Raw genomic sequence first — 23,755 nt, forward strand, 5'->3', positions numbered from 1 at the left:
TACTGGTGAGAAAGATATACTTGAACAGGGGAAGTTAACTGCTTACCAATATCAATCTTAACTTAAGAATCAATGAAAAATATTAACCCTCTTCTTAGGAAAAGTCAGTGTATCAAAGAAATTGAAAGCAAAATAAAAATATTTTATATTCAAAATGCATTAGTAGATGAAAATGAGACATGATCACCCATCATTGATGAGACACATTTAGGTAATGTAACTTTTAAAAACTTATCAGGTACAAATTATTCTTCTACATAATTTGCTTTCTTTCCTTTTAAAAATCACTGTATATTAACAGACAGAAATATGGATGCTTATTATTTTTGACTTCTAGTTCAAAATAAAAAAATTGTGCATAAAAAAAAGAAGGTCTCCATACTTGGATTAATGCTCTGCTATCATTGTCTTTAAATTCTTATGAAGTTTTGACCAAGGGGCTCTGCATTTTTAGTTTGCACTGGTTCCCACAAATTATGTAGTCCTATAGCTATGCCAATGTTGTCTCCTAGTATTGCATTATTTCTCCTAAAAGACTGAAAGTTTCCAGGGAGCTTTACTTTTTTAGGGTTTCTCATGCCATTCCCAAAGATGCCTCTCACACTTGAAGCCATAAGTCCCCACAGAGGGCTGAGACTTTGGTGCCTTCATCTTTCCATCTATGTGCCTAGCTCAGAGCTTGATACAGAGCAGGTACCAAATGAATGTGTGAGTAAATGAATACCAGATTATCAATACATACCTGTTGACTTATTTAATTAACAAAACAGTCAAACTTTTAGTAGTTTTAGATTTGCAGTGAAAGTTGACTAGGTGGGTTGGGAGAGATACAAAGTAAAATATTAAAGGAAAAATCTTTCTTGAAAAGAATAAATAGAACTGGATTGATGGAAAGTTTAAAGCAAATAAAGTTGAAAGACAGGTTGAACACCAAGTTGAATAAGAAGGGGTGAGTGGTTAAAAAACAGTGAGATATCTCTCAACAAATTACATCCTAGGGTGGAGTCTTTCCTCTCAAATTCAATTTATTAAACATCAGATTCATTCTGTAAGTTGTAACACAGGAAATGAAAATTGTTGTCCAAGTTTTGAGAAAGGAGAGCATATAAGGTATGCATTCAGGAGGAGCCAAAGGATTATTGATTATTCTTTGACTATTCTAAGAGTTCTTGACCTACTGTTTTGTATTAATAAACAGAATAATATGAATATAAAATCTGAATGAAGAAGTGAATTTTTAAACTCTTTTTTCTGCCTCTTGGCAGAATAAACAGAACTTATGTTCTGGTCCCAGTTACCACAGCTCAGCTAAACACATTTTATTCTTTAAACCAAGATAGTTTTCTACTCTTATATTGGCTTGGGAAAACATAATTCTAACATTCATTTTTGCAAAATAAAGTAACAAAAAACTAACACTCCTTTCTCTGGAGTCTTTAATATTGTGTTTGATCATCTCTCAAATTGCTTGGGAGTTATCAGTTCTTTACAAATCATGTACTTTCCCATGTTACTTCTTCATGATCAATGTCTTGTGCCCTGGATAACATAATACAGTTCTATCTATCTGTAAAGAGTTTCCCTATAGCATTGTTTAGTCTTACTTTCTGTTTTGTTGCTATACCACACTTGAATAAGTGACTTAAATTGTGTACAGATGTCCAGGTGTGGCTTTAACTTCCTTTTGTATTTCAGCAGAATAATTTATTTTAACACATTCATTACTTCTATTATGGCTCTCCAAATTACTTGTGGTGCTGCAATAATGCTGGTTCACTGAATATTAAATATGTGAAAGCAAGTGATTTTATGCTTCAGATGATTATTTATGGGAAAATTCAATTTTTGGAGGATGATAAAAATAGTAGAAAAGAGGCGAATAAAAGAACTGACATTCACAAGCAAAATGAAGCAACAGTGGAAACAAGCATTTGGGGGAAATATAGCTTTAAAGTAGTTACGAACACTCAGATTCTAAGCAGGCAATGATGAGGTCTTAGGGCTACACACCTGAGCTCCAATTTGATGTCCTTATGAGGCCTGGAGAAAAATTTTAGGACTTGGTAAGATGCTGAGCAAAGTGAACTGCTGAGATAATCCAATGATGGCATTCCATAGGAAGATGTATGATGGAATTGTCTTTGCTGTTCCCATTTTTATGTGACACATACTTGAATAAATGCACTTTAAGGATTCTGCTGCTGGAATTGTAGCCATCATTAGAAAAACTCTATTTAAAATGCTGAACTTTGGTCCTGTGTCCTGTACTATTAGAATTCCCCAAGTTTACAAATCAATGAATGGGAATGGGAGAAAGAATGGCAGGGTAAAACTATTTTGAGTTTTATTTCACAAGCCAACCTGGAAAACAGCAATAGTCAAATATCCAAGTTCCTTCAATTTTCAGGAGCTGTTAACAAAAATAGTAAAAATAAAAAAATAGAGGAACCAAAACCCCTAGTTAAGTTTTTAAATCTGTTTAAGACCTACCAGGCAGAAGAGGCAAGCTATTTTTACTAATTTGAGGTAAGTAAAGCAACTATATAATAGAACATTGGTGACTTGACCAAACTCACTTTGAATGAAAGCTTAAGTTGAATGTTGCATGAATATTCAGACAATAGCAACCTGTTTGAAATTTCTTTTGAGTGTAATTTCAACATTTATGCATTTTATTTTCTCCTAGGCATAAAGCCAAAGGCTAAAAGAGCAGAACACAAAAAAGTTGAACCTGAATTATGTTCTAAACCCTGTTGAGTTTAATTTTACTTACAAAGCAGAATGTTGGTTTAAATTTGCCCCTCACAACCCTGTAAAGACACCTAGTTTCTTGTTATCAACCTCTAAATTGTGTTATTCATTTGGAAAGCTTCAATTTTAGGAGCATCATTTTAAATTACTAGGCAAGTGCTACACAATAAATACACATAATCTAAAACAGACCAGAGCAAGAGAAGAAAGCAATTTTCCATAAATTTGACTGCAATATGGAGCTTGCAATTCCATGAGCCTTATAACTTCAAAAGACATAAAGGAAAAATTTAAATGAAATATCATGAGAGGACGAGCACTTTAAAAGGTTGATGTTTTGTAAAAGGGTGATACAGATACACATTCTTGATATAAATTTGGAGAAAAGTTCAAATAACCTTTTGAACAGGAACACACCAAAAAAATGACAAAGTGCCACTCACTCAGATGCACACTTGTTTCAAAACAATATTTTACTTGGATCAATGATGGATGCACTACCAAAAATCAATAAACCTTTCATAATACATACAACTAAAACAAAGAGATGATGAAGCTTACTATATGCCTTATGTTTCCTACTCAAGATTTTTATAATATTAACGAATTCTTAAAAGTCATGATTGGAAAACACTTCAAGTAGATAAAAGACAAGTAAATCTAAAATATAAGTTTTTGCTATGGATTGTGAATTTTTATTTGCAGAGATCATGCAAAGAGTCTTAGCATACAATACTCACATCACTCAAAATGTAATTGTTTAAAAACAAAAAAGGAGAGGCACTAGGTGAGATTCTGTTAGTGTTCTACTTCTTGTCTTGAACTTAGTTTCATGGTATATTCATATTTGATTTTTCATTGAGGTATACACCTGTACACAAATAATTTGTGGAATTTTCTGTAGGTATATTGTATCTCAAACTAAAAGACAGAAGAGAAAAGAAGGAAGAGAGAGAGAGAAGAAGGGGGAAGGAAGAAAGGAAGGAAGGAAGGAAGGAAGGGAGGAAGGGAGGAAGGGAGGAGATAGAGAGAAAGAATATGCATGCTAGGAGCTGCATTTCCCACACTGTGGAATAATGTGCTAAAAGAAATTAGCGCTGTAGTCATTTACTTAATTCAAATAAGATGTAACTTTATAGGGTTGCAGAATTCGGCAGCCCAGTTCATAGTGGAAACCACTTAACTGTCATTTATGCACAGACTCTGTTTGACATTTTCAGACTTAAAAAACCCCTGTCACTGAACAGTGGCAAATGCCACCATATTAGGCATTCAGTTTTCCTGTTTTGGGAAGCAGAATTTAGAAGTTAGTGGAGGAAAAAAAAAATGCCTAAGGGTTCCACTAGCTTTGCATTTGTAAAACACATCTACACACAAACAAATTTTATCTCTTAGTCCAAGTATCTGTGGCTCCACTGTTTAAAATTTCTGTTTGGCATTAAGTTGGTGAAACACTAAGTGACCCCTTACTACTAAAGGTGTTTTAGACCCTGAAGTTGGATCTATAGGTTTTGTCTGTTACTAAGAAGCAGTTTTCCATGTGATCTTTTCAAAGGCAAAAGGTTAAGCAAAAATGACATATATTGTAAAATTGAAAGTAAAATGCACAGTACTAATGTGCTCAAAGTCCATGCATTTAAATTCCTTTGTATGATAATTTATGGTGATCATGTCTTCAGACTGCACTATTAGCATACTCACCCCTAACCAGAAGTTCTGCCTCATCTGACACACTGTCTGCTGTGGTCTGTACCCTGCAGCCATATCTCCCAGCATGCATCAGAAGGATGTTCCTGATCATTAAATCTGCAGAGGATGCTTGCTGAAAGAGGGATGAAGTGCCAGTTTAAAATGTTGCAAATCTGCCTAGTTCAAGGTGGTTTAAGGGGAATTTTGTACATTCAGTTATAGGGCCCATTTTTGTCCTTACAATTTATATGACAACAATACAGAAATCAAACAAGCCCTATTTTAAGGAACACATGGAAGTTATGTTTTCAACGATTGCTAATAAAGAGTTTGAACATTAAATATTTCATATCATGATTTAGCAGCTACAATATTTAAGAAATATTTAAATATGCATAAACATTCATATATTTAAAGTATAGGAAAAATAATCAGTGAGCCAAAATTATCATTTTGACATTCAGAGACAGGCCTATATTGTGGCAAGACAATAGTTTTGAAAGGAATAGCAACGTGTGGAAATTAATTATGAGAAGATAGCAGTCAAAAGATTATCTTGTGCAGCTTTATTGAATGATTGTTTTTGTAAGTACACCGTAGGCAACAGAGTGAGGGTGCTTAGGTGAAAGACTGCTGGTCCCAAAGCCATGTGTCTTTACATAACGAAGATTTATTCCTCCCATAACCATCACCATCAGGGAGTAGAGTCAGCCTGTATTTCTGCTTATCAGTATAGTTATGAAACACAAAGGAGTTTCGAAACACTTGATTCTTGTTGGGAGCATGATGATTAGAACATAGTTGAACAACTGCAGTTAAGGACATCAATAGGTATCTTTTAGATGAATCAGTTCATGGGATTAGTGATGATCCTACACATTAGAATGACAGGTACAGACTTTCATTACTTAATCTTGGCTTTCATTTACCCTATCAGAAGATTTGTGTGTGTGTGGGTGGGTGGGTGAGTGTGTGGGTGTGTGTGAACATCCAAAGATCTGGAATTCACAACTCATAAGGTATTTTTTCAGATAACAACATAGCAAAACTCCAATACACTCTTCAGTTTTCATGTTGCAATCAAAAACAATTGGCTGAAATGAGTGTAGATGCATATAGCTTGAAATGATATATTCAAAGAACTCAACAGTTCTCTTTAACAGTAGTTGAGTATATGAAAGGATGTTTAATGCAAGCCAAAGAGAAGCACTTCAGATTAGAGATCTTTTATTTTTTGATGGAATAGGTGAATTACCTTTAAAAAAAAGTGTATTTGTCCTTAGAGGGCAGTATCCCAATAATTATTTGAGTTTAGTTGCTTGCCTTTATTTTGATATAGACCAATGGGTTATATAAAAACCATAAAAGCAAGAAGAATTTCTAGAAATTCTTTGGATTCTTTTTTCTTTCCTTAACATTCATTGAAAGTGTGTGAAGTCATTGGAAGTTTTTACCTGTAAAATTATGTGTATTTATTTAAATGAAATGCTTAACTGTATACTATGTTTTAATACACTTCTTTCTGGTATTTCATTTCTGTTTTTTTTTTCCCCTTTCTATTGGTCTTATGATAGGAATTTCTAAAGGTATTGAAGTTTTCTCTCATGAAATAATTGTTAAGTCATAGTCTGATTTAGTCATTTACAAGGGAGTGCTTCATGGTAAGAGTGCATTAAAATGTCATAACAATTATTTCAAAGAATGTGATATTTGCCCAGAGAATGTCCTATGCTGTTAATTTCCTTAGGATAAATTGGTACTCTTAAATTTCATTTTCTTATCTATACTGGCCTGTTTACTTCTTTCAAATCTGAAAAGGAAATTTATACTTTAAAACTCTTTGATTTAATATGGGTAAACAAAAGCAAATTATAAACATTATAAGTTATAATTCAGTTTCAAATCAACATAATTTAGTACTTATAAATAAGTTTTGATATTTTTATCACTTTATATAGTATGGTCCATCTTAGGTACAAAAATTTCTTTTTCCCCTTGGATTTCAAAGAAGCTCTCCTAATAGGGTACTCAAATTAATCAGGAATCAATATGCACACTCTGAACCCAGAATGGGGCCTATGTCTAATGGAAAAGCCAAGGATAGGTCCAGAAAATCATAAGGGATTTTATTACTTCCAGAAATATGCTTCTGGAACACTATGCTTGTTATTTTTTATTTTGTTGTTTTTTTATTTGCTTGTCTATTTTCTAGTATCACAAACTGATTGGTGGTAGTTTAACAGTGGAAAAAGTAAAGACTAAAAGTCATTTTTCAGCCTCACATTTTTGAAAAATTATTTTATAAAATTGCATTCTTGTGATTAAATAATTGATTGTCTATTTTCCAGAACCTTTTCTTCCCAAATTATTGATTTCTTTTTGTCCTGGATAAAAGTCCTCAAACCTTTGTCCTTTCTGTTGAATTATAGTAAAAGAAAAACTTAATGAGATTAAGATGAGTCTTCACTAAAAATTACATAAAGATTAGAGGAATTCAGGAGGGTGAGGTATAGATTATCTTTCCTATGTTGTCCTTTACTTGGTTCCTGCAATTAATAGTATGCAATACTTTATTATACTGGCTGAAGCTCCATCAACATCTATCAGGAATAAAAAGTCTATTATTGTATTTCTATCAATGTCAAGACTATTTGAGGAGTTGAAATAGTCTCATTTTGGGCTCATTCCTTCTCTTTTGGATTATACCTACATTATATTTTTACAGTTCTAAACAGGGAAGATTAAAAGTAAAATGAATGGATTGTGAACACTAAACCTAAATTACCCATTCAGTAGATTTACTGATCTTTCAAGAGAAGTAATGAGAAGAATTCATGGGGGATCCCATTATACTTAATCTCAGTCCACAGTATGCAGTTCCTGAGAGAACCTCCACAATTTAGTGCACTTTTAATGAAATGGTTACTTACAGCAGATGCTTGCTTTCTTAAGCTTAAACCTCATTTTCACTTTTTCTCTCTTAGGAGTTATTCTCTCTTTTCTTGTTCTGTTTGACACTTACTTTATATCCTGTCTTTTCTTTGCTGCTTTTTCTGGCTTTATGAATAAACTGTGTTACATGTTGTTTCAAATGAACTTCCCCACAACCAGTACTTAACATAATGCTCCAAGCATTGTGCACCTAGCGTTGTGCATGCCACATAGCGGGAGCTCAATAAATATTTGTTGAATGGCTGAATAAATGAAGACTCTTTAAGAAAGAGGCTGTTACACTTGTTTTGGGCATAGCATAATGCATAGACTAGTCAAATTGCTATAGTGTACACCTGAAACTAATGCAACATTGTATATCAACTATAATAAAAAAGAACAAAGAAAGAGGCTGTATGTTTACTCTCTGTGAGAGCAGCAACATGGCTAAATCATTTACATTTCTTGGTCACATAGTCTCACTAGAGCAGTTGCTCGATTATTGTAATTTTTATTTATGGCTTTGAAATAATACAGGAACTGTCATCCCTCCACTCAAATCCAAATCTTTATTGGCTTTCACTTTGACTAAATGTCCTCATCCCACATAAGACTGCTAGTTAAGACTTCCTAAAAATGGAAGCACATATAACTTTGCTGTTCAAAGTGTGTGCTGTCTCCTATTACCTTGTGGATTAAGTCCAATCTCCTCACTTCAACACAGAAGGCTCCTCAGAACATGATGCCACCTCCTATGACAGAGTCCTGTGCTTCTACAGCTTTACTCTCACCTTTCCTCATCCATGGGACTACTTCCCATAATTCTGCCTGTTGTTCTGTTGCAGATGCTCTTTCTCCTTTCTTTGCCTGAGAAGATACTTTTAGACAGCTCAAAGGCCTTCTCTTTGGTAAAGTCTTTCTGGACTTTCTGGGCTAGACTTCATTTGTTCTGACACTGTTTAATTATGCTCATGTCTCTGAACTAGCACTTGATGTTCTTGGAAGTCACCCCCAAGGTCTACTATGGACAGTCCCAGAGCTGAGCTTGGTGCTAATGTAGCCAATGATCACTGGGTGAGCTGATGAGTGCATGAAATGACTTGTTTCCTTCCTTCTCTGTGCCTAACATACCTCCTCATTCGCCTCATTTTTTTCTTTCAAAAAAATTAGGATGGGAAATAAGAAAAAATCATGGAAAAAGCGGAAAAAAGGTCCTTAAAGAGTATATACAGGTTTCAGGAAGACACAGAATTGTGTGAATTCTTGCTCTACCACTTATTAAATTTTTAACTTGGGAAAATTAGTCTATCATGCAAAACTTCTCTCACAGCTGCAATATGATAATGCAAGTAAAGTCCATAATAATGTCCGGTACATAGTGAATGTTTGATAAATGCTATCCGTTAAAGGGCACTATAATCACACTCTTAGCCAAGACAAATCTTTCTTTAATTGGTATTCACTCCTTTGACAAATGCCTATCAATGTTTTACATAGATATAGTAGGTTTTCTGATAAGTGCTTAGTTTTATTTTATATATATATATATATGTATATATATATATATATATATATCTCCACTCTTACTCTCCTATAAGGAAACTACTGCACTCAGAATTAGAAGACCTGAATTCTAGCCTTAGTTTAGTGACTTCCTAGCCCTGCAACTCTGGGAAAGTCACTTTATTGGGATAATAACTGCACTATCTCTTTCATGAGGGAAATCAAGTGAAACAAAGTACATACATACATGAACTATTGGGAAATTCTTCAAAAGTGTAAAATATTCTTAAAGCTTTTTTTTTTAAAGCAGGATTTAGCAGAATGCTGTGCACATACTAAGCACTCTGAGAATGTTTGTGCGGAATGAATCATCCAAACAACAAGATAGCTTAAATTGAGTATTCTTGTAAATAGGACTCACGCTGAATGACTCAGTGGGAAGCCTGCTGGGGATGGCTGTTTCTGTGCCCTCATTTAGGGTTTATTTAACTTTCTCAAGAAGCTCACATAGGGCATTTCCAGCATCCCTAGCCCCTAACAGACATACAAAGCATTCTTCTCTACAAAGCAAAAGTAACATAGCATATAAATTCTGTGAGGCGTGATTTTAAAAATTTTTTCTAACATAAAAAAACTAGGTATCAGCTATGAGACATGGATTATTAGATATGATTAATATTATTGACATAAACTCTTGAATACTTAAAAGATTTCCCTGGTACAGTATTTTTTTTCCCCAGAGGATGATTTGTTTCAAGTACCCTACCATGATAAGGAAATAACATACATATACATTATTTTTCCAACTGTTTTTTTTTCCTTAAACCTTTATATAAAAGGATTTACATTCGTGATGGCATGGGTTTTAATATATTTTTAAAGAAAGCTGATATTAACTTGCATGCCTAAGTAATTGGACATACTCTCTGAAATAGAAAAATTAATTGCTACTAGTGAAAAAATACTAGACAAAATACTATTTGACAAAAACATTTATGTCTATAATGATGAAATAGTAAATGCATGCAACAATGCACTGAAGACTAAAAATAGGTAAAAATCGCTCTCATATCCCATTACTAGGACCTTGGTATTTAATTTCCAACACATATTCTAATAACATACTTTTAAGTACACAGAAAAATGCAGAAAAAGCTTTACTTGATGATGTAGGTTAAAGAGGAACGAGTTGGTAACTCTTTGATGAACTCAGAATAGCCAGATATCCAAGCTGGATCACTTAGTATTATAAGCACAAAGTCATGAATTCATGGGATCAGTCCACTATCTTGGTTAAAATGAAGATTAGGCATTAGGAAGCAGGTCAAAGCAAGAATATACAGGAAAAGTTAAAATTAAATTTTAGTATAACAAATTTAAAAAAAATGTTAAGTCATACTTATTTCTTCAATTACAAAATTGGATATATGAAGAATAATGAATGAATGACAAAATGCTATGTGCATCACAATAGTGTTCCTCCTTTCCCAAGTAGATATATGGGACTAAAGAATGTAATATCTAACATGTCAGTCGATGTCAGACTTAGGTGGTATGTTTGTTCCCTAATTCTTAAAAAATGTCTCTGATCTGAACACATGTGCATTGACTCTCTTTTCCCTAGTGGTAGGTAATGTGCATTCCTTTATCTAAGATTAACATAAATGGGGCGCCTGGGTGGCTCAGTTGGTTAAGCAACTGCCGTCAGCTCAGGCCATGATCCTGGAGTGCCAGGATCAAGTCCCACGTTGGGCTCCCTGCTCAGCGGGGAATCTGTTTCTCCCTTTGACCCTCCCCCCTTCATGCTCACTCTCTCTCAAATAAATAAATAAATAAATAAATAAATAAATAAATAAATATTTAAAAAAAGATTAACATAAATGATCAAGATAAAAGGGTTCTGCTATAGACTGTATGTGTACCCCATCACCCCACTCCCAATTCACATATTGAAATCTAATCCCCAATGTGATGTATTTGGAGGTAAGGTGTTTGGGATGTATAGTATGAATGGAAGTAGTGCCTTTATAAAAGAGACCCCAGAGAGTTCTTTTACCTCTTCGATCATGTGAGGACATAGTAAAAGTTGGCCGTCTGTCACCAGACACTAAATCTGTCGGTGCCTCCAGAACTGTGAGAAATAAATTTCTGTTTTGTATAAACCACCCATTCTAAGGTATTCTGTTACAGCACTCTTGACAGACTAAGACAAGCTCTAAATGCCTATAGTGTCATTTCTATACTAATCTAGTGCCTCTAAGTTAAAATAGGCATGAAACAGACAAGGTCATATAGTTTATCAGTCTATACTTTCTTGAACTTACTCGTAACTCCTTCCTAACTGTTGCTAAAGTTTATCTTATATACCTGCTAAGAATATCTGATATAGTCTCCTTTTATTGTTTATGCAATAATCACTAATTAATTCAACAGCTATTTATTTCTTGGGCTATGCTAAACTTTGGGTTATACATATATAGACTCTGCACTTGAATGTCTAGTTTAATCCAGGTTTGATGGAAAAAACATAAGAAGAGATTATGGAGTAGCTTTCCTCATATCTGCAGCTAGGTTTGGAATAAATGTGAATGAGAGAAATGGGTGTGTTAAGCAAAATACTCAGGATCCAAAGAAAGATATTTGCTCTTTCATGTTCTTCATTTAGTTGTAACAATCATCCCATGAACATTGACTTCTAAATTTAGGTTTCTAATAGTAGCTTTCAAGCCACCTTCTTATATCCTCCATGTTATCCCCTGTCTGTTTCTCACCATTACCCATCTAACATGCCATTGCTAGACTCATCCTTCTTTAAAACTGATTTTATTTACAATTGCAAAATGTTCACTGGCTATCTTTACTTACTGCCTACAAGGTGACCCAACTTCTTAAACAGTATTTAAGGCTGGACTCAACCTACCTTGTCTCTTACTATAGTGGAAAATATACTCTTTGCACCTTTCCTCAAGTGGTTCCTCAGTGACCTAGGACTCAACCTACCTTGTCTCTTACTATAGTGGAAAATATACTCTTTGCACCTTTCCTCAAGTGGTTCCTCAGTGACCTACCAAAGTCTCCAAATTCTGTCTCATATGTTAAGGGTTTGTTTAAACCTTATTTTTTTTAGAAAGACTTAACTGGCCACTAGGGCTGGTTACATAATTTATGAGCCCCATTGTAATATGAAAATACAGGTCTCCTTGTCCAAAAATTATTAAGAATTTCAAAATGGTGTCAGTGGAGCACTACACCAAACGCAAGACACTTCTCAGTGTGGGGTCCTGTGTTCTGAACCCTCCAAGCCACACTAATATTGTCTGTGGTCTCCTGGAGCATATGTGCCTATTCTGGGCAATGGTGCTCTTTGGAATAAATATCAAGGAGTTGGCATACATCTCTTTGTAAACTGTAAAATATCTATTTTTCCTTTACTTTAATGTTTGTATCTTTCTTTTTTAAAGTAAACTCCAGGGGGGCCTGGGTGGCTCATTTGGTTGAGCTTTGGCTTGAGTCATGATCTCAGGGTCATGAGATTGAGCCCTGCATGGGGCTCTGTACTGAGTGTGGAGTCTGTTTGGGATTCTCTCCCTCTCCCCCAACTCCCTTCGCTCATTCTCTCTTTCTCTCAAATACATACAGACATAAATAAATAATAAATAAATAAATAAAATTAAAAAAATAAAAAAATAAAGTAAACTCTACTCCCAATGTGGGGCTCAAACTTACAACCCTGAGAACAAGAGTTGCATGCTCTACATTCTAAGCTACCCAGCTATCCCTGTATTTTCTTTTCTATTCTATATTGACTTGGGGTTTTCTCAATGCATAAAAAAATAGAAATAGAAGATATTACATAAAAAAATAGACATAGAATTTTGCTTTAATACTGGTGAATCAAATTACCTACAAGTCTAAGCAGAATAAGGTTAGTTTTACAGGCAGAATAGTAGAATAAAAGAACTCTTGATGAGAGTCAGGTGCCCAAGTCTTAAAAAAATAGAAATAGAAGATATCACATCTTCTAGCATAAAAAAAATAGAAATAGAAGATATCACATCTTCTATAATAAAAAAATAGAAATAGAAGATATTACATCTTCTAAAATCTTGTGTTAAAAATAGTGATATAAAAAGATAATAATTAAGATAGAGAATAAATGTTTTTCTTTAGAGTAAATTACACCATTGTCTAGTAATGGAATAATCTTAACTATCTTTCACTGAGCTTATGCTTCTTAAATTATTTCTCATTGATGTTACATATAGATGATAGAACTAGTCAGGAAAAATTTTGTTCATTCATGCATTAATATGTGCTTTGTTAACAGTTGGCAATGGCATAACCACTAAGAAATCTCCAGAATAATAAAACTTTATAACAGCTACATATTTTATTTTATGAGAGCTCATGGCACATGCACCATTATAAAATTATTCATTCATTCACTAATCATTTGTTAGAGTATCTATTTTGCCTAAGCAGGAAATTGCAAATATTTGGTACCTTTGAAATTACACCCTTCTTTACTCATAGTTAATATGCCTGAGCTTTGACCCAACCTATTCATTCTTCTCAACACAGAGCTTCAGTTGACTGGAGTTGTTACAAGAGATAAAATCCATCATATCTGAGCTGCACAGGCTATAAGATAAGAGATCAATTATACCTTTGAGAAACTCACAATGCAATATTAGCAGTAGACAACTAGGCATAATGCAATGTGATATGTTGAAGTAGTAAATAGTATTTAAAAAATCATTGCAGGGTGTTTGGGTGGCTAAGTCAGTTGAACATCTGACTCTTGATTTTGGCTCAACTCATGATCTCAGGGTATTGGAATCAAGCCCCTCATCAGGCTCCACATCAGCACAGAATCTGCTTGTCCCTCTCCCTTTGCTGTTCCTCCTGCTCTCACTCTCTCTCTCAAATAAATAAATAAAATCTTTTTTAAAAAATCACCACATAATATATTGATTTAAGTGTGGAAAGACAGTTAAATCATTGGTTAACCTATTCCTACAGCAGTTGAGAAAACTGAGGGCTAAAAGGTGTAGGTGACTTGTTCAAGGGCAAGTTAAGTGAGGAGAAAGAAGAGCCTTGGGCACCTGACTCTCATCAAGAGTTCTTTTATTCTACTATTCTGCCTGTAAAACTAATCCTTATTCTGCTTAGACTTGTAGGTAATTTGATTCACCAGTATTAAAGCAAAATTTGGCAAGTGTGTCAAAATATTATAATAAAATGGTTTCAGGTATAGTAACAACCATGAAATTATTAGAAATTAGTTTTCTAAATAAAACACAGAATTATTCTGAGCGTATTCTTTTATGACTGTCTTTCATCTACCATATCTAGATATGAAATGCTGTATCTCCCTTTGAAATATCAGAATCACCTTTCTGATAATATACATGACCCATCAACCTCATTTGTTCATGGCATTATTCATCTTTTCTGTGATCATTAATCCAGAATCAAGAGAATCTTCTATAGGTCACCCACAGATGATTAAAAAAAAAAGCCATTGGCAGTTTATGGTGACACGTCTTTAGTTGAAGGAGAATTGACCAAACTTGACTTCCTAACCTAAGTGCATAACTTAGATGGGTCAATATTTTACTGATACATCAATGTTTCTGTTCTCTTTTTTCTAGTCTCATTCTCAGTTTATCCTTTAAGGTCAACACTATTTTGTTACACTATCATATACAGGTTTCCACACTGAATTTTGTTCTGCTACTGATTTTACATTGCAGCATAGTCAATATCTGCATGCAAGTCTAGTCCCATACTGGCTATGGGAAAGAGTGATCAGACAACTCTCTGTGGGATTTCTATTTCTTCCCTGAAATCAGCAAAGCCCAAGCATACAGAATATAGTAGCTCTCATCTCACTCATCAGTTAGGACTAGTATTGATCTGGTATTGTTTTAAAGTCCTAAAGTGCCAGGCATATGGTAGACCACTCTGTGTTTCATTGATTTTCACACAGAACTTTAGGAATGAGTCTGGAATGAGGCCACTTTGTTTGCCTGTCTTTGTTTTACTTGGGTCACTTAGATTCAAGCAATTTATCATCCTGGTTCTCTGGCATGATGGGGGAGGCCAGGGAGGCTAATACTGAGTCAGAAGACTAAACCAGAAGAGATCTACTTGCTCTAATCTACTGCTTCTTTTTCTCTCTTCTCCCTGTCATTGGTTAATGACATATTTGTTTATGATCTTAACTATTACTCCTTCTGGGGCATGGATTCTACCCCTGCCTTTTGATCCCCAACCTCTCTCTACAGTAAAATATCTGCCAATAATTGTAATGGAGCTTTAATGCTTTAATGCTCTATTATGAATTAAATTTAGTATCTTGAGATTCTCTTCACTTCTGCCCTGCTAATGTTTATTCTTTCCTGTAAGTTATCCCTTTTCCTTTTCAGGAAGATATTGCACTAAGAGGTATTTAAAATTTTCACCGAGTCAATGGTGAGACCTATTCTATTTTATTATGGCTAACCATAATACTATACTGTAGCAAATCTCTCACAATCTGTATTATACTACATTGGTTTCTGTGCTTAATGGTGACACCTTTTGCATGTATTGTTGCTCAAAGAACTTATTAGGCCTAGGACTTAGCTTCTTGTTTACTGTGGTAGACTAAATGTGTTCACATAGATTTTTGTACTTGTTCTATTGAGAGGTGAAGTCTAATTTCCTAGTGCCTGAATCTGGACTGGTCTCAGTGACTTTTTTATTAATAGAATATGACATAAATGATGTCTTGGAAATTCTGTGGCTATATCATAAGAAGACTTGCAACTTCTTCCTAGGCCCCCTGGAACATTTTTTTTCTGGGGAAAGCCAGCTGTCATTTAAAAAGTCACACTCTCCTGATGCTGTCATCCTATAAAAAAGGCTAAGCTATTTATGTGGAGAGACTTCATGGAGAAAGAGAGAAGTCCAGAGATTCCAAGTTTTAACCATTCTAGCCCAGCCACTTGACTTGTGAGCAAAAAAATCATCTTGGGCATTCTAGCCCTGGCAGAACTGGGAATCCATCTAACAGCCAGAATGGAGGCTTAAGACACATAGTACTTACTGACCTAAATGCCATCTCCAGCCACTTGGCCACCCCAGCTGAAGGCTCAGCCCTTGTGGGACAGATTCAAGCCATCCTTGGGTTTCAAACAGGCCATCCTTGCTGTTAAATAAGAGCAAATGCCTGATATCCTGACCCACAAAATTGTGAGCAGCACAAAATAGTTGTCATTTTATAACACTAAGTTTTGGAGTGCCTTCTTGTATGGCAGTGAATAACCATAAAATAATTTGGTACCTAGAAGTGGGTGCTGCTGTAACTCAAATCTAAACATGTGGTATTGGCTTTGGGGTTATTTTCAGAGGCCATGAGGACAGTATGAATGATAGCTGGAAGGATCTCAAGGAGACTATTGATAAAGGTTTGACAAAGAGTGAAGAAACTGTTATAGGATACTGAAGAAAAGATGAAACTTCATGCAGTGCTGGAACAGATTGGCAATACAGTCATCTGAGATAATGTGAACAACACATTATTCGCGGTGAACAAACTTTGAATTTGCTTAAGGGGATATTTTCAGGAAGAAAATTAAAAGTACCAAAAGGTTTCTTTTAGCTATATAAAATAAGGTATGAGTACAGAAAAAATGAACTGAAAAGAGAGAATCACTCATTTCTGAAGCAGAATACTGAGGAAATTTGAAGAAGCCAGGACTCTAGATTCAAAAACCAAACTACTTCTCTTCAGTCTCATCCAAGGGTAAAGGACTAGCAAAGTGAGAAATGGCCTTGGCAAGCATCAATCCAGGGTACTACAAATAAAGTATGTCCTCAGGTAAAGATCCCAAGTGTGTGGGTATAAGACCCTTTGTTTATACCAGAATATTTTCCCACAATGTCCAGACCCCCAGTTCAAGACAGGGAAGAACCCAAAGAAACTTAATGAAGATTGGGAAAACATTGAGGAGATTGCAATTAGAGGCTGGAACAAAAGTACTTGAGTTATGAACTGGCAGAAAAATTAGCAAAACCCTTGCCTGTGGTAATGTGGAATATACAAAAAGGTTTCTAACGAAATTATGGATCGAATTAAGGACATTTATAAGGAAGATGAGTATTGAAAGTGTTGACTGACAGCTTCTTTTAGTTATCTGTGGTAATATATAAGAGAAGTGACTTAATTAAAAAAAAAAAAAAGACTATCCTCAGGGAGAAGTTAGAGGAAGTGTTTCCAACCTAGAACTTTCTGGGTTGAAAAACAAACTTATTTCTCATTTCATCTTCTTGAGCTATAAATGGACTAAAAAAGGAAAAGGACTTTGTATCCACTGAGTAAATATCACCCTAAAGGCATTTTTAACTATATTTTGATCTTGTGAGTATCAGCCATAATTGGAATTCATTCTTATAAATAAAGATGGTAAATAAAGATGATATTCAGTTCACTAATATACCAGTGTCTGGCACATAAAGCCTCTTCGCATATATGGAAAAAAATACGGGTTATTATGGAATCATTGCTATGGAATGTGTGACAGTTTGAAAGAAAAAATGAGCAAGAATAGTGGAGAAAGTTTTATACCTAAACTTTTTGCAAAAACATAATAATATTCCAAGTGGAATAATTAATTTTATATAAGAATTTCTAAAGATGAATTTGCCAGTTAAATATATAGCTGTTTCAAGTTTTCCTTCAAAATTCAAGTTTTCAGGCATTCACATTTTATTTCAATATTAGTAAGTATTTTAACAAGTACAATCTTCAACAAGTAGCTGTATTATTTCCACTATGGGTTTCATGAAGAGATACTATTCTTCTCCTAGCCTAATTTGATAGTAACTAATGTTTAGGAACAAGTTTCTTACTGAAAAAGTACTTCACTGTAAAAGAAGGCAATTTGGGTCACAGCATCCATTTAAGCATTTTCTTTCACAGTCATGAAGATTCTCATCAACATCAAAAATACTTAGAATTTAGCGAATTTAAACACATCAACGTCAGAAAAGACTATTCAAACTATTGCTTAGATTGTGAGCTACAACAACAATCTTCCAATGAAGATTCAAACAGAAGAATAGTTCTGTTAAAAGATCAAATTGAGCGGTGCCTGGGTGGCTCAGTCGTTAAGCATCTGCCTCCGGCTCTGGTCATGATCCCAGGGTCCTGGGATCGAGCCCCACATCGAGCCCCACATCGAGCCCCACATCGGGCTCCCTGCTCGGCAGGAAGCCTGCTTCTCCCTCTCCCACTCCCCCTGCTTGTGTTCCTTCTCCCACTATCTCTCTCTCTCTGTCAAATAAACAAATAAAATCTTAAAAAAAAAAGGTCGAATTGAATAAATGTGTCAATCAAAAGCCAACTATGAAAAGTTCAAGGTCAAGGACTTTCTGTCAAATTCAACTGACATTTTGAAAGCCAGTCAAGACATTTTATCACAGAAAATTCATTTTTAATAACAAGGATTTGCAATTTTATGAATGAAAATTCACCAATTATTTAACATATAAAAATCAGACTTTACTCAAAATCTTAAAAATCATCACGTTCTACTCTTCTTTATGTAATACAGTTTCTGATATTTCAAGGAATACTTACAAGACTCTTCAAAGCTGCACATCTGTGAATTGATAACAACACTAATAATCATGTGCATATCATATATATTTTGTCCAAAGATTTCACATTAGTAGGGCTTGAATTTTTCATTATATGTGGAATGTGTGTGTGTGTGTGTGTGTGTGTGTGTGTGTGTGTTTATGCTTGTTATAAAAAATAAGGCATGCTGATCTCTTCTCCAGAAAAAAGGACATTGTTTCATTTTCTAAGATTATTGTTGCTTTTAGAGGAAATCTTTATTTAGCTTTAGAGGAAACTTTTATTATTTATCAAGGTATTATATATATAAATATATTCTTAGCCCTAGGGAAGAATTCTGATTTGAGATTATTTTTCCATTTTGGAACTTTTTCAGCATAGAGATTTGTCCCATTCTAGGAACATCAGGAGACTTTGAGATATCTTCCATTAATCAAGTAGGTATTCAATATTTAATAAAGGAAAAATGTGATTTTTATAGCTATCAGTGTTCCCTCCTGAAAAAATGGTTAGTATGTGTTAAAATTTTTAAAAATGATTTCACTGTTATTGGATACCATATCTGGAGACTTTTTTGGATTTTAGTCTTTGAAAGTCATAGAACTTTAAAATTAGGTAGAACATTAGGAGTCATGACTCTAACATTTTCACTTTGAAGATGAGGACTCCGAGAGTTGACATTACTCATCTAATGTAATACACTAAGTAGGAACAAAGCTGGGCCCACAGCAAAAACTCTTGAAACCCTCTCCCAACCTGATCTAGCAATCTTTTACTATATCATGATATCACTAAGTAGCATAATTTGATACTCTGTCATTTCTGTGAAAATTCTGGCAGCAACTATTTAAAATAAAAATAATTTATTCTTTTACTCTGCAATCCATTCCTGGAAATCTATGCCATAGAAAAGACATTGTTAATACACATGGGTGTAAAGGTTTAGAGATGTTTTCTGTACCATTCTTCATAAATGTCTCAGAACAGAAAACAAAGTTAATATTTATTAATAGGGAAATGGCTAAATAAATTAAGGCATAGTCATACCATGGACTATAATATACCTATTGAAAAGAATGAATTAGAGATATATAAAGTAACATGAAGAATTTTCAGCATTTTTGAATAAGAGTAATGAGATACAGAACAAATATTTAAAATGTTTCAATTTGAAAAATAATAAAAATATTCCCATACATATATGATTTGTCTAGGATTATAGTAGGACAGAGGAAAACATAAAAAGTATAATATTTGGATATTAACAAGCTTAACTCGGTATGCCTTCTTGAGGCATCTGTTAACAGAGTCTTCACATTTTCTTTTGCTAAATGTCAGACTGGTCTAGCACTATGGTCGTCTGTTAGCATCTATGGCTGTGTCATGTTCGTTTTCATGTGACATACTGCTCTCCATATTCTTTTAAAGTGTCTTTGCAAAGGTCATATCTTAGTTAATCCTGGGGAAACTGCTTCAATGTTGTCTTGCTATTATCTGCTCTCCATGCTGCTCAATCCAGCATAATTGTATAAAGGCTGGCAACTGCATTCAAACCTCAAAAGCATATTACCTTGCTTTTCACATTAAGAAATACTGGTGCGGGGCACCTGGGTGGCTCAGTCGATTAAGTGGCTGTCTTGGGCTCAGGTCATGATCTCAAGGGTCCTGTGATAGAGCCCCATGTTGGGCTCCTTGCTTAGCGAGGAGTCCGCTTGTCCCTCTCTATTTGCCCCTCCTCCCTGTTGTGCGCTCTCTCTCTCTCAAATAAATAAAGAAATAAATAAAATCTTAAAAAAAAAAAAAAACTCCTGGTGGGTAATATTGATGACATAGTAAATGTAAAACTTATGATGCTAGGTGAGACCTCAGTGGCTGGTTAAGAATTTCTAGACACATGGAAGATGACATTTTATAACTGTTTTTCAGATCTTCAGATTTGACTGGAACTTGATGTCACTGGGGTGTTCCAAGCTGATAAAGTTAATATTATTTTTGGCTTGCTCAAGAACATTGTACTATGTGTCAACCATCTAGAAATATTCAGTTATGTTTCTTTAAATTTATGTTGGCTGCAGATGGGATTTTTATGTAGACCCATACACAACCTATTTTTGAGTTATCTTCTGGTATATTAAGCCATCCAGTTGAATTTATTTTTCAGGTCCCTTTGAATTCATATATTGAGATTATAATCATTACTAAATAAATTCTTGGAGGATTTCCTGAAGGACTTTGATGGTATTCATGATATTCTTTGGTGTTACCAGCTAAAAAATCAACCTCATGGAAAGTTAATTTTCTGCCATTATGCTCACAGATGGAACCTTCACCTTTGAGTTACAACTTCAACAACACTGTCTAATGTGCACTATACTAATTATAACCTTTGTCATGTTTTGCATGTTTTAATATACCTTAGTCATCTTTGTATTTATCTTCAAATATATTTTGGAAGTTCCATATTGATACATTTCATATGAAACAATTATTAAATGTATAACTTGAAAATGATATGAAGTTGAACTAATTTTTTCACCTTTACTATTTTCCTTGGATTAGTCTACTGTTATTATAGCTTTATAGGATAAGCTCTTCATTTAATTTTAGATAGTGAGCAGTTTTATAAATATTTCCATTCTCTTCAACAGTTTAAGCTGTAGCAAAATCAATGATAACAAAAATAATGATACCAACCATGCATAAAAATTATGATACCAACCAACAACTGGAAATGTTGGCTAAAACAGCCTATGAATTTATTTTGGGTTTGGAATATTCAGTATTTTCCTCTTTTTGGATATATTCATAATCTTTTCAGCATTAATTAGTCATATATATGCTTTTGCTCTTATCAAAGTATAACTAAGCACAAAAGTCACTACCACCAATTTTTGGAAGAGACATTTAACATGGATTATTTTAGGACAGATAAGATAGCAAATATTATAATTATCTTCAGAATATGCTATTTTCCTGACATGCCAATTAATTCATTTTTAATTGAACAATTAATATTTCTCTGTTAATTTCTTTTGTTCTAACTGTTGCCAATTTTCTATTAACAGGTAAAGTTTTAAAATTTCCTAATACTTTAAAAAAGAGAACACAAGCCAAATAAAATAGAAAAATTACTTTGTATAGCCAGATCAAGCTCTTTGAATTAACTTAATTCAATAAAAAAGAATCAATTCAGAGAGTGACTATGTAGAGCAGTTGATATACTTTGTGTTGGTAGTGACAGCATATTATTTTAGTGTTGTGCAAATGATTATGTTTCTTAATGCTCATTTTTCCCCTACAGAATACCACATGTATGATCTAGCTTTTAGTTTTGTCTTAAAAATGATAACACTGCATCAAAAACTAATGATGTAATGTATGGTGATTAACATAACAATAAAAAAATTAAAAAAAAGAAAAGAAATACAAACTTCCAGTTATACGCCACTAATTGAACACTACATCAAAATTTATTGATGTACTGTGTGTTGGCTAATTGAATTTAAATTTAAAAAAATAATAAAAAAAATAAAACTTCCACTTATAAATAACTCATGGAGAGGAAAAAGTACGGCATAAGGAATATAGTCAGTAATTATGTCATAATGTATGGTGACTACATTTATGGTGGTGAGTGTTGAGTAATGTATCGAATTGTTGAATCACTATGTTGTACACCTGAAACTAATATAATATTATATGCCAACTATACTACAATAATAAAAAAAGAAAAAACAATGTAAAAAAAATGATATCATAGTCGAAGTTAAGAATCATTTGGCCCCGATAATTGTTTAGACTGTGTGGTAGACTGTTGTAGTAATGGCCCCAAAGTTTTCATGCCTTCTTGGATCCACACCCCTAGGCAACCCCTCTCATACTCACTGTACCTCATGAAGTGACTTGCTTTAGTCAATGAGACATTAGCAAACATGGAACAAACAGATGCTTGCAATGTGCATGTGCATTGGAGATTGCTCTTTTGGAACCTATAACAACCATGTGGCATAACCTGAGTTGGCCTGCTATAGGGTGGGAGACCTCTTAGAGTAGAGACATAACATCCTAGCTATCTTCCCCCAGACAACTCCTAGTTGACCTGATAGCTGACTGCAGATACATATATGAGCCATGTGAGACGAGCAGAAAAAACAACTAAGCCCAGCACAAATTACTGATCCATAGAATTGGGTCATAATTTTTGTGAAATTCTTTTTGCAGCAAAAGCCAACAAAACAGAAACTGGAACTGGAATTGAATGAGACTTTTGTGGATCCTGGAAAGCAAGCTGAAGAAATGTAAAAAATCATGGCCAGAGGACGAGGGATGGTGGTGGATTGCAAAAACGCCTGCAATATTTTGCAGTTCTTCATAAAAAATATATATATATATATATTGCAGTTCTTCCCAGCAGGAGTTTGTTTCCTTATACTTTGAATCCAATATGGCCTTATAATAGAATGTGACAGAACTGATATTGAACAAGTCCTGAGCCTAGACCTAAGGGATCATGATGCTTCTGCTCTTGGACCTTGGAACTGTGAGACCTCTATGTGAACAAGCCTGGGCTAGCCTATTGGATGATAAGAAACATGTAGCCCGTTTGCCCCTGTTACCCTAGCCAGTAGCCAGCTGACCCATTAACATTAGTGCCTCAAAGTTGACTAGCAGCTGACTACAGATACATGAATGATTCTTGCTGAGACCATGAGTTTAGCTCAAATTGCTAATTTATAAAATCATGAGCTAAATAAATGATGGTTTGAAGTCACTAAGCTTTGAGTGATTCATTTTGCAGCAAAAATAACTAATACGAACTATGTTTGTTTAATGTTCACCTCTACATATTTAGGATAACTACTCCTTAATTACTTTCTTTTTTTTTTTTAAAGATTTTATTTATTTATTTGAGAGAGAGAGAATGAGAAATAGAGAGCACGAGAGGGAAGAAGGTCAGAGGGAGAAGCAGACTCCCCACTGAGCAGGGAGCCCGATGTGGGACTCGATCCCGGGACTCCAGGATCATGACCTGAGCCAAAGGCAGTCGCTTAACCAACTGAGCCACCCAGGCGCCCCTACTCCTTAATTACTTTCTTATAGTTATTCACAGGACACAAAAAGATGTGTACAAAAAGTATTTATTGATATTTAACCTGTGAAATATTCTCTAAAGGTATTTATATATCAATATCTAAAATATAAAAATAAACACACCAAAGGATTATTCCAGTCAGAATTTTGGTATGAGACAAT

General features: G+C 34.3%; 1 protein-coding gene across 1 annotated transcript in view; it reads right to left on the reverse strand.

Moving 5' to 3' along the window:
- The window catches only part of CNTN5 (contactin 5), a 1,400,310-nt gene that overhangs the window by 114,362 nt on the left and 1,262,193 nt on the right, over positions 1 to 23,755 (reverse strand). Inside the window, exon 18 of the mRNA XM_027581317.2 lies at positions 4,453 to 4,573. Within this exon, the coding sequence (XP_027437118.1) occupies positions 4,453 to 4,573 (121 nt within the window). The remainder of the gene's footprint in view (positions 1 to 4,452; positions 4,574 to 23,755) is intronic.

The sequence above is a fragment of the Zalophus californianus genome, chromosome 11 (genome assembly GCF_009762305.2).
Source record: "Zalophus californianus isolate mZalCal1 chromosome 11, mZalCal1.pri.v2, whole genome shotgun sequence".
NCBI classification, from domain to species: Eukaryota; Metazoa; Chordata; class Mammalia; order Carnivora; family Otariidae; genus Zalophus; species Zalophus californianus.